Raw genomic sequence first — 12,790 nt, forward strand, 5'->3', positions numbered from 1 at the left:
AAGAGAAAGATATTATAAATATATTTGTGTTTGGAAAAGATCTGGCCTGCTGTATAAAGAACAAACTGAAGAAAGGCAAAAGAATATGCAGATTATTTAGGATTATTTTATATTTTAAATGATGTAGCTTAGTCTAGGGCAGTAGCAGAGATGGTAGTAGGAATTCAAGAGATATTTGTCAACATAAAAACTTCTAAACCTCTAGGAATTCTTTTTTAAGCCTCTAGGAATTTTTTTTTGTATTTTTCTGAAGCTAGAAACGGGGAGAGACAGTCAGACAGACTCCCGCATGTGCCCAACCAGGATCCACCCTGCACACCCACCAGGGGCAACACTCTGCCCACCAGGGGGCGATGCTCTGCCCCTCCAGGGCGTCGCTCTGTCGAGACCAGAGCCACTCTACCGCCTGGGGCAGAGGCCAAGGAGCCATCCCCAGTGCCCGGGCCATCCTTGCTCCAATGGAGCCTTGGCTGCGGGAGGGGAAGAGAGAGACAGAGAGGAAGGAGGGGGTGGGGGTGGAGAAGCAAATGGGCGCTTCCCCTATGTGCCCTGACCGGGAATTGAACCTGGGTCCCCCGCACACCAGGCCGATGCTCTACCGCTGAGCCAACCGGCCAGGGCCTCTAGGAATTTTTAATGAATTTATTTGAGCCAAACTGTTGACAATTGCCAGGAAGCAAAGTCTCAATGGATTGAAAAAGTGCTCTGGAAAATGGTGGTTTCACCACTTATTTTACACAGAGAGGTAAGGGGATTACATGAAATTGATTGGATTGGTGATAGATTAGGGAGATGGGGAAAAAGCAAGGTGGAAAAATCTCTAGGATTGGATAAAAAGTACTGAAACTTCTCTTACATAGTCAGGAATAAGATAGCTCACACTAGAATCTATGTAAACACAATAAACTTAAAAAAAAAAGATAGTTCACAGTTTATCAACATAACAATAACAATGAGGGGATTTGTGGGTTCCTGGCCTGGTGGGATACTTGCCCTAAGGGTGGGGCAGGAAAAGAAGATTACCTGCATGTTATCAGGTACAACATTGTAGATGCAAAAGACAACAGACAGGCTAGATTAAGGTAAGCATTGACCTTCTTTACAAAAAAATACTTCCAGAGGACATGACTATCTGCCATGAACTGCTTTTAGTTAAAAAGTTTTAATTTCAGACCATCCTTTGTGGTTACTTTAGATCTCTGAGTCTGTAAGGCAACCATGCAGGCTTTCCGTGAGCTTGTCAGGTTCAATTTGTGGCCCCTTTTCTTCCACATTTGGAAGGTAAAATGGATAGCATTTGGATACAGTAGAGCAAGCCAAGCCAAGGACAACATCCAACATTTCTGGCTTGTTCAGTTGGAATAGAACCAGGTTAGAAGAAGATAGTTAAGTTAGTTGTCGACAAGGTAGATATGAGGTGTTTTTGATCCAAAAGTAAATACAAGAAGAACATAAAAGGTTAGAGATATATGCCTGGAGCTCAGAGAAGCAGCCAAGACTGGAAATACAAATTTGTGAATTGTCTACACAGAAATAGTAATTAAAGTATGAGCCGAATGAGATCACATACACAGAATAAAGTCAGAACAAGAGAGGGCTTAGGACTGAGACTTGAGAAATTTTAAATTTAAAAGCCAGTAGAGTAGGATGAGCAGCCAGAGAAAGTAGAGAAAGAGTGGACAGGAAAGTTAAAGTAGGACAGGGCAGGAAGGAGCACAGAAACCAAAAGAGGAGAGTGCTTTAAAAAAAAGGATTACAGAGTGTAGAGCCAGTAGCCCTGGCCACCATCACAGCCGCCTGGCCCGTGCAGGTTTGCATTTGACTTGGACAGATGGTAATGAAACAACGGAGCCAAGAACTGGTGGGCCATTACCTTTAATCCTAGCTTGCACCAGGCAGACAAGAAATACACACAGTGGGGAAACACTTCCCTTTCCTTTCAGGGCTCCCAAAGCCACTGACTTATCCGAATTTCCTAGAATCAAAGGTTCTACCTCACTGTTGGGATCCATGAGAGTCCAAAAAGACCAGAGTAACAGGCTTTATTGAAAGGAAGAAAAGAACCCTGATGGGCACTTCTTTGGGGAGAAGGGCACTGGTACAGACTATAAGGTGAATTTTATAGGGTTTGAGAGAGCCTGAGGAGGTACTGAGTCAGAAGCTCTGGTATGTCCCCTCCTGCAAATTTATGGTTTCGGCTTTCTGGAATGCTCCTTCTTGAAGCAGTTGACCAGCTTCCTGGAACTCTTCTGCCTCAGGGGCGATTGTCCACTAAGTAAGGGTGAGGTCAGGCAGTCAGGCAGAACAACCAAAGGGCAGTTGGAATTTCTGGTAAATTCATATATCTATCACTCACCAGCCTTATTCACCTCTGTTCCCCATCTCCTTCTCTCTGCACAAACTCTGCACTAACTGGCTTCTCTTTCAGCACTCCACCATCTTGGCTGCCTCTCCTCTCCTCCACATGGCCTTTCTTTGTTATCCTTCAGCATGGGGTCCTCTGCCCCATTTTATAGTGTAGAAATCAAAACCTTTAATCCAATATACAAACAAGGAAGTCTCTGATACAAAGTCACTTACCTGAGGCATAATGGGATTCCTCATGAGAGTGCACCACCCCACACCATGCAACAGTCAAAGGTGGGAAAAGCTTAGCCCTTTTTTTTTTTTTACAGAGACAGAGAGAGAGTCAGAGAGAGGGATAGATGGGGACAGACAGACAGACAGAAACAAAGAGATGCAAAGCATCAATTATCAGTTTTTCATTGCGACACCTTAGTTGTTCATTGATTGCTTTCTCATATGTGCCTTGACAAGAGGGCTACAGCAGAGAGAGTGACTCCTTGCTCAAGCAAGCAACCTTGGGCTCAAGCCAGAGACCTTGAGCTTCAAGTCAGCCACCTTTGGGCTCAAGACAGAGACACTGAGGTCATGTCTATGATCCTACACTTAAGCCAGAGACCCTGTGCTCAAGACAGTGACACTGCACTCAATTTGGCTACTTTGGGGTTTCAAACCTGGGTCCTTAGAGTTCCAGGCCAATGCTCTATCCCAGTGGTTCTCAACCTTTCTAGGGCCCACAAGTTGAGAACTGCTGCTCTATCCACTGCCCCACCACCTGGTCAGGCAAAATGAACCATTTTTAAATATGCCAGAGCATTCTGTTCTTAAGGCCTTCCCTGAGGACAAACTATTTTACCAGAGCCTAACCTAGAAAGGGGAAGGGAAACACACAACTCAAGCCCCCTCCAGCCATTCTTTCTCATATAAAGAGGGGATGGGGTACTGAGAAGCACATATGAAGTTCACAATCCAGGAGCACAAGTTGACAAAAGACTAAGACCTAATAATAGGACAATAGAAGTCCCCCCCCACACACACACACACACAACTACTATCACATTACTAAAGGCTTATGTACCTCAATTCCTTCTACCCAGTACATCATGTCCACCTTTCACCAAAAAATTTAAAGGCCTAATACAAGGCAAAAACACTCCACAATTGGAAGAGACAGAGAAAGCCTCTTTTGGGCAAATGAGTTTGTAAAATCTGTATTTTCTGGTTTTGCTCACTTTTATTGTTAAAAATTGCCATGTGATTTTGTTACCCAGGTGATAATGTTAATTACCTTCCTGCTTGGGAAGGGGCTTGGTTATGCTAATGTGTGCTGGAGGAGGGGTTGTCTCTCCGAATAGTTTTAAGAAGAAGTTAGGAGGCCATTTGAAGGAGACCATGTTGTTGCAAGGCAAAGAGGCCACGTGGTGGTTGGAGAGAAAGCAGCAAGATGGAGGCATGCAGATGGGGAAAAAGAGGTGGCTGAGGCTAGCAGGGCCTTTGATTCTAGGAAAACTTGGAAAAGTCTCCTGGTTGTGGAACTAAAGAATGTGTGAATGTGTTTTGGTGCCCGTGTGTTTGTTTTTACTCACCAGCCAAGTGCGAGGCTAGAAATAAAGAAAATGGCCCACCATTTCTTGGCTCCATTGTTTCTTTACCGTCTGCCCAAATCTAATTGGAACCTGCACAAGCCAGGTGGCTGTGATGGTAGTTGCAACTACTTGCCATACAGCCTCCGTACTAGACATGGCAGGCATGTTAGAGTTATCAGACGAGAAATTTAAAGAAGCCATGATTAATATGCTCAGAGCTCTAGTAGATAGCATAGACAGCATGCAAAAACAGATGGGTGATATAAGTAGAGAGATGAAAATCATAAGGAAAACAACAAAAAAAAATGCTAGAGATAAAAAATCTTGTAACAAATGAAGAATGCTTTCATGGGCTTATTAGACTGGACACAGCTGAGGAATCTCTGAGCTTGAGGATGTATCAACAGAAACCTCTAAAACTATAAAGCAAAGAGAACAAAGACTGAAAAAGACAAAATAATATGTCCAAGGACTGTAGGACAGCTACACAAGGCATAACATAGTGTAATGTGAATACCAAGAGAAGAAAGAATAGAAGACATATGTGAAACAGTAATGACTGAGAATTTCCTCAACTTAATATCAGACACCAAACCACGAATCCGGGAAGCTCAGAGAATACCAAGAAAGATAAGAGTCAAAAGCATTACATCTAGGCATATCATTTTTAAAGTACAGAAAATCAGAGATAAGAAAAAAATCCTGAAAGAAGCCAGAAGGAAAAACGCCTTATCTGTAGAGGAACAGAGAAAAGATTATATCCAACTTTTTTTTCAGAAACCATGCAAAGAGTTGAGTGAAATATTTAAACTGTTGAGAGAAAAGAATCAACAACTTAGAGTTCTGTACCCTGAAAATTTTATGCTTTTAAAAAGTGATGGAAAAATACTTTCTCAAAGAAAAATTGAAAGAATCTGTTACCAGTAGACCTGTCTTGGAAGAAATGTTCAAAAAGTTCTTTACTGAGAAGAAAAATAATGTAGGTCAGAAACTCAGATTTTCACAAAGAAAGGAAGAGCATCAAAGAAGGAATAAGTGAAGATAAAAGGAAAAATATTTTCTCTTATTCTTAGGTGATCTAACAGATAACAGCTTGCTCAAAATAACAACAATGTATTCAGTTTTGTATACTTACAGCTATAAATATGCTGATGTGTAAGTGAAATAAATAACAATACAATGGACAAGATGGAGGAATTAAGAATATTTTCATATTATAAGGTATTTGCACTATCTGTGAATCAAGATAGTGTCATTTGAAAATACACTTCAATTAGTTGTAAATGTATACTGTAATGCAAATTCTAGGACAATCACTAAAAAAAGCAAAAGAAAAAGTTAGATTGATATGCTAAGAAAGGAGAGAAATAAAATCATAAAGTGTTCAGCCTGACCAGGTGGTGGCGCAGTGGATAGAGCGTCGGACTGGGATGCAGAAGACCCAGGTTTGAGACTCCGAGCTCACCAGCTTGAGCACGGGCTCATCTGGTTTGAGCAAAAGCTCACCAGCTTGGACCCAAGGTTGCTGGCTCCAGCAAGGGGTTACTCAGTCTGCTGAAGGCCCACGGTCAAGTCACATATGAGAAAGCAATTAATGAACAACTAAGGTGTCGCAAGGAAAAACTAATGATTGATGTTTCTCATCTCTCTCCATTTCTGTCTGTCTGTCCTCTGTCCCTATCTATCCCTCTCTCTGACTCTGTCTCTGGGAAAAAAAAATCATAAAGTGTTCAATTAAAACTGCAGAAAGTAAAAATGGTGAAAGACAAAATAGGAACAAAGAACAAGTACAATAAATAGAAAATAGTTACAAATATGGCAAATATTAATCCACATATTATAAATGCACCACTTAAAAGACATTTTCAGAGTGAATAAAATAACAAGACCCAACAATGTTTTGTTTATAAGAAACTCACTTTAAATATGAAGACACATAAAGATTAAAAGTAGAATGATGGAGGAAATTCTGCAATGCTAACACTAATCAAAAGGAAACAGAAATAGCTATATTAATTTCACACAGAACAGATTTCAGACCAAGGAAATTTATCAGGGATAAAGAGGAACATTACATCATGCTAAGGGTATCAATACTTGAAGAAGACATAACAATCCTTAATATATATGTGCCTAACACAGGGTGTCAAAATGCAAGAGGTGAAACTTGTAGAAATGCAAGGAGAAATAGATGACTCCACTATTATAGTTGGAGACTTCAACATCTATCAGAAATGAACAGATCCAGCTGGCAGAAAATTGGTGAGGACATACTTATTCAACTACACCATCAATCAACTGGATATAATTGACACCTATAGAATACTTCATCTAACAACAGTAGATTACACATTCTTCTGAAATTCACATGGACTAGTCTAGTCACCAACTAGACCACATTCTGGTCCATAAAACACTCCTTAAGTTTATTTATTTTATTTTTTTAAATTCATTTTAGAGGAGAGAGAGAGAGAGAGAAGGGAGGAGGAGCAGGAAGCTTCAACTCTCATATGTGCCTTGACCGGGCAAGCCCAGGGTTTTGAACCAGCAACCTCAGCATTCCAGGTCGACGCTTTATCCACTGTGCCACCACAGGTCAGGCAACACTCCTTAAGTTTAAAAGAATAAAAGGCCACAATGACTGTTCTCAGACCACCATGAAATTAAACTAAAAATCAATAACAGAAAGAGCTGGAAAATCCTCAGACAGTTGGAGATTAAGCAACATACTTCTAATTAACACATGGGTCAATGAAGAAACTTCAAGCTAAATTTTAAAATATATTAAACAAAATGAAAGCGAAAATACAGCTTATCAAAATTTTTGGGATGCAGCAAAAGTAGTTTTTAAAGGAAAACTAATATCATTGAATGTACATTTCGATAAAAGAAAAATATAAAACTGATCATCTAAGCTTCTACCTTAGGAAACTAGAATATCAAATTACATTCAAAGTAAGCAGAAGAAAAGAAATAATAAAAATTAGAACAGAAATCAATGAAATTGAAAACAAGCTGTCAATAGAGAAAAGCAACTAAACCAGCTGGCTCTTTGAAAAGATAAATACCATAAGCCTCTAGTCAGACTAACTAAGAAAAAAAAGAGAGAAGACACATATTACTAATATCAGAAATGAAAGAAGAGACATCACTACAAATTCCATGGACATTAAAAGATAATAATGGAGTATTATGAACAACTTTTTACCCACACATTTGATAAACTAGAAGAAATTGTCAATTCCTTGAAAGACACAATCTGCCAAAACTCACACAAGTAGAAATAATCTAAATAAGCCTATTCATCAGGGGTAGTCAACCTTTTTATACCTACCGCCCACTTTTGTATCTCTGTTAGTAGTAAAATTTTCTAACCACCCACTGGTTCCACAGTAGTGGTGATTTATAACGTAGGGAAGTAACTTTATTTTATAAAATTTATAAAGCAGAGTTACAGCAAGTTAAAGCATATAATAATAATTACTTACCAAGTACTTTATGTCAAATTTCCACTAAGTTTGGCAGAATAAATCTTTATAAAACAACTTACTATAGTTAAATATATCTTTTTTAAAATTATTTATTTATTTATTTACTTATTCATTTTAGAAAGGAGAGAGAGAGGGAGAGAGAGAGAGAGGAGAGAGAGAGAGAGAGAAGGGAGGAGCAGGAAGCATCAACTCCCATATGTGCCTTGACCAGGCAAACCCAGGGTTTTGAACCAGCAACCTCAGCATTTCCAGGTTGACACTTTACCCACTGCACCACCACAAGTCAGGCTAAATCTATCTTTTTATTTATACTTTGGTTGCTCTGTTACTGCCCACCATGAAAGCTGGAACGCCCACTAGTGGGTGGTAGGGACCAGGTTGACTACCACTGCTATACATAATAAAGTAACTGAATCAATAATTAATAACCTTACAAAGCAGAAAGTACCAGGCCCAGATGGATTCACTAGTGAATTGCATCAAACATTTAAGGGAGAAATTATACCAACTCTACTTCCTAACTCATTTTATGAAGCCAGCTTCACCTGACTAATAAAACCAAGCAAAGACATTGTAGGAAACTACAGACCCGTATCTCTCAGGAACATAGAAGTAAACATTTATTTATTTGTTTATGAGAAAGGGGCGGGGAGTGAAAGACAGACAGGAAGGGAGAGAGATGAGAATTATCAACTCATAGTTGTGACACTTTCGTTGTTCATTGATTGCTTCTGATATGTGCCTTGACCAGGGGGCTCCAGCCAAGCCCTTGGCCCCTTGCTCAAGCCAGTGACCTTGGGCTTCAAGCTAGTGACCTTTGGGCTCAAGCCAGTGACCCCCTAGGATCATGTCGATGATTTCATGCTCAAGCCAGATGAGCCTGCATTCAAGCCAGGGACCTTGGGGTTTTGAAGTTGGGACCTCAGCTTCCCAGGCTCATACTCTATTCACTGTGCCACATCTGGTCAGATCATAGTTGCAAAAATTCTTAAAGAAGTATTAGCTAATTGAATCCAACAATATATAAGAAGAATTGTGTATACAACCAAGTAGGATTTATCCCAGTATGCAAAGCTGTTTCAACATTTACAATAAAAATGTAATCCACCATATCAACAGGATAAAGAAGAAAAATCACACGGTCATATCAATAGATGCAGAAAAAGCATTTGACAAAATCCAATATCCATTTTTGTCAAAAACTCTCAGCAAACTAGGAATAGAGAGAAATGTCCTTAACTTGATCAAGAATATCAAAAATAATCTATAGAGTGGGGAGGGGAGTAAAGAGGGACAAATACTTGGGTTACGACAGTCTCTACATATGACATTTCAAGTTTACGAGGCTCACTCCCATAAAAACTTTAAAAAATTGAGACATGAGTGTTTCGGCTTATGCAGTTAATGTTGTACTTACAGACTACGTGGGCAAACTAGTTTGGTTGCGTGCAGCAGAGGAATATGCAGCACAATGCACAGTACAGTATATTTATGTCCTTTTCCTTTTTCTGTGGCTTAGTTGTGTTTTTATGTTCTAGATTATGATTTTACAACTGTGTTAGGATAGGTAAGTGACTTAGGCTAGGGTGTGTTTCAACTTAGACCAAAATTTGGGTTACTTCACTGTTGTAGAAACAAAACTGTGTTATAACCCAAGGACCCCCTGTATATATCCCACATAGGTGAAATATAAAACTGAGACCTGTGGACATAGATAAAAGTGAAGTGGTTACCTGGGGAGGAAGGGAGTAAAGAAGGACAAATATAAGGTGACAGAATGATTTGATTTTGGGTGATGGATATACAACACAATCAACAGTTCAAATGCTATAGAAATGTTTATGGTTGTCCCTCACCATATCGCAGTTCACTTTTTGTGGTCTCACTATATCACGGATTTTAAAATTGTATATATCTAATTTTGTATCACGGATTTTTCATTGTATTGTGGGATTTTGCGTTATATAGCTAGCTATTTTTATATACTTATTATTTTAATTATTTTTGCAGTAAAATAAGCATTTTCTAGCTTATTGAAAATAATATAAAAAATAAAAATATTAATTAAAACATATTAAGAGAATATCAAATTGAAATAAAGCCTTAAAATATATGTAAATAATAAAATAAATATTTATATAAGGTTGCTACTTCACAGATTTTTGCCTATTGCAGGGGGTTCTGTAATCTAACCCCCATAATAGATGAGGAACCACTATAAACAAAATATAATAGACAATTGCCTTTGCTTTGTTTGGCGATGAAAATATATGATGAACTAAGGAGTCAGAGTGACTTGTTTTTACTGCTGTGTTAAAAAGAAGAGAAATTTTAAAAAATAAAATAAATACAATATGGCTATAAAGATCTCCTTAGACTATATTTAAAGATTAAATGAGTAATTCAGATTAGCACTTAGTTTAGTACCTGGCACACCCAGGTTATCCATTAATGTTGTAAACATTACTCATGACATAGTTACTACCAATTGACTGGAGTTGGCCCATACGTTCAAATGGATTTAGATGATTCCCCAAAAGATCCACAGTTTGTGGTTCTACTAGATGGATAGGCAAGTACTGGCAGCAGGTCCAGAAGCAAGCAGGAGAATGCTGAAAGCAGCCTTGGGAAACAGGAATGGCTAACAGGTGTTTTTGCAGTGTCACCAGAAACCTTGATGGTTAACTTGGGAGAACACTAATGTGATGCACAAATTGAGAAAGTAGAGAACATACAAGTAAACAGTACTGTGAAGCTAGGGAACTTTATGTACTTTGGGATACTTCTTCAAAGGGATGTTTCCTTCTAACATTTTAATTTCAAGTTATAAAATTGTAGCTGATTTACAAAATCTAGCTATGTATAGAGTGTTTGCTTTGGATTTTTCTCTTTGCCATCCTCTTCTTCCTTCCCTGAAGTGGGACACGGTTTATTTAAGTTAAATGAGTGAGATCAGCACCTACTAGCTTGTGCCTCAAAATCCTGACCCAAGATCCTGGTTGCAGAGAGCAGAGAACATATGCCAAATCCTTGCCCTCTTGTTAATTCAACAAGGATTGAGTAGGACTCTATGCCAGGCACTATTCTGGTGTCTGGGGATCTAGAGCTGCTAACACAAAATGACAGGTTTAAAAATAAAATTAAGGAAGTGTCAACTTGGAAATTTAAATGCGAAGCGCATTTTAATGTGTTTATTTTCTGCTGGTTTTCCATAGATCATAGATGAAGAAGAAACACAGTTTATGAGTAACTGCCCTGTCGCAGTCACAGAAAGCACCCCACGGAGGAGGACACGGATCCAGGTGTTCTGGATAGCACCCCCAGCAGGAATGGGCTGTGTCATTCTAAAGTAAGTGAGCATGGAATTCTTGTAACACTTCACTCCCTTTCCCTGCGATCCATCAAACACATTCATGGAGTGGTTGCAGAAAGAAAAGTGGCTTTGCTGGGGCATCAGGCATGTTGCCTCATTTCTCTGCCTTCAGTTATCTCAACTTGAAATGGGACTGTAGAACATCATTGGTAAAGTGCTGGAAAAGAATCATTTGCCTGAAACTCAACTTTTATCTAATACAGTGATTCTGCTGCCCACTCTCTATCTTCCTAGACATGATGATACTATGGCTGGTTAAGAAAAATTATGAATCAGGTGAGGACACCCTTTGACTTTCTCCATCTGGAGCTTAATACCTAGTATCCTTAATCTGTGCTAGGCTGACCTGAGACCCAACTATAACTTGCATTAGCCTCCAGGTCTGCTTTATGAGTCTATATTTTTTTTTCCTTCTCCCATCAAAATTGCCCTCTTGTGCCCCTTCCTATAGGACCTCCTGATTTTCCTTTTGGTGAGTTAGAGTAGATGATAAGAGGTGTTAACCAGCTAATAGTTTTCATCTGAAAGATAGCATCATCTCAAAAATGTCTTCAAAATTGTATGTCATAGGATGATGTTTGGGGAGATGTAAATAGGTGGGCAGGAAATCAACTTCCATGGTTAAACAAGTTTGGGAAATGCTGTATACTGTATTCTCTTCTTGCAGATTTACAGTATGTTAGTATGTTGAAGGTTTTACAGAGTCCTACTAAAATAAAATTTGTTTAACTAGGTTTTACCCAGCATTTCCCAGACTTATTTGACTGAAAAGCTCCTTTTCTACTGAGACATTTATTTTATTTTTTTAAGCAAGAAGAGGGGAGATAGAGAGACAGACTCCTACATGTGCCCCGACTAGAATCCACTGAACCCCATCTGGGGCCAATGCTCAAATCAACCAACCTATCCTCAGCACCTGAGGCCGATGCTCAAACCAATCAAACCACTGGCTGTGGGAGAAGAAAAGGGAGAAAGGGAGAGGGAGAGAACCAGATGGTCGCTTCTCATGTGTGCCCTAACTGGGGATTGAACCCTGGACTTCCACATGCTGGGCCATCACTCTGTCCACTGACCCAGTTGGCCAGGGCCCGGAGACATCTACTGATATTCACCAATTTAGGAAACATAGGAATAACTTATTTGAAATAGATTTACAGAGTATCTAGAGTGACAATGAGAAATGTAGGGTTTCAGACAAGCAAATAGTCATGGTTTGAGTAGCAGGGCTTCAATTCCAGCATTCCAGAAGTCATTTTTCCATGGAGGTAATGGCTGGGACCTTCCCAACCACCTCCTTCTTTTTTAAATATCCAAGGCTTATTCATGTATTTGATTCATTTGTCTGCACCTCTGGCAGGTGGACCTTTCAACAGACTTACAACTGTAGTTAACTCAGCCTAGTTCAGAGGAGTGGCTGATAAGGAAGCACTTTAGCTAGGCATCCAGTTGCTGCAGATTCTGGACTCAGCTGTGCCTGACTTATGGAAAAAAAGGCTTCTCTGGAAGCCTCTGTCCACTGTCCAGAGTCAACCCTGTCTTTTGCTGCTATCTCTCTAGGCATTATTTGTTTCTTTTTTAGTTTAATTTAAACTGAGTCTTTGAGAAGTTTGCTCTTGGCAGTAATGTATACTGGTGATTTTTTTAAAAAAATTAGCAGTAGAACTTTAGCTCTTGGCATTGACTTATGTTGGAGATTTGTTTAAAATAATAGCAGTGGAATTTTTAAATGAAATTTTATATAAACCCAATATATTACATGTATCTAGTATCTAGCTGAAATGTAGGAGAAGACCTTGTGGAAATAAACAAAGACCACTGAAACGAGAACAAGCTATTTATTCAGAGCTTGCTGTATATTAAGAGAGTCTGCTGCCATTGCTAGCATTTGTCAGAAACTCAAAGGCAGGCAGGGGAGTGGGAAAGCTTATAGTGAAAAAGAGAGAAGAATGCAGGTACGTTCTGATCAGAGGTTGTTGCCATGAGAAAGCTGGAAGCGG

The 12,790-nt window shown here is 39.3% G+C and overlaps 1 protein-coding gene across 1 annotated transcript in view; it reads left to right on the forward strand.

Annotated features, from left to right (window-relative positions):
- SPON1 (spondin 1) overlaps nucleotides 1-12,790 on the forward strand; it is a 328,021-nt gene that overhangs the window by 94,371 nt on the left and 220,860 nt on the right. Inside the window, exon 3 of the mRNA XM_066251009.1 lies at nucleotides 10,636-10,769. Coding sequence (XP_066107106.1) covers nucleotides 10,636-10,769 — 134 coding nt within the window. The remainder of the gene's footprint in view (nucleotides 1-10,635; nucleotides 10,770-12,790) is intronic.

The sequence above is a fragment of the Saccopteryx bilineata genome, chromosome 1 (assembly GCF_036850765.1).
Source record: "Saccopteryx bilineata isolate mSacBil1 chromosome 1, mSacBil1_pri_phased_curated, whole genome shotgun sequence".
NCBI classification, from domain to species: Eukaryota; Metazoa; Chordata; class Mammalia; order Chiroptera; family Emballonuridae; genus Saccopteryx; species Saccopteryx bilineata.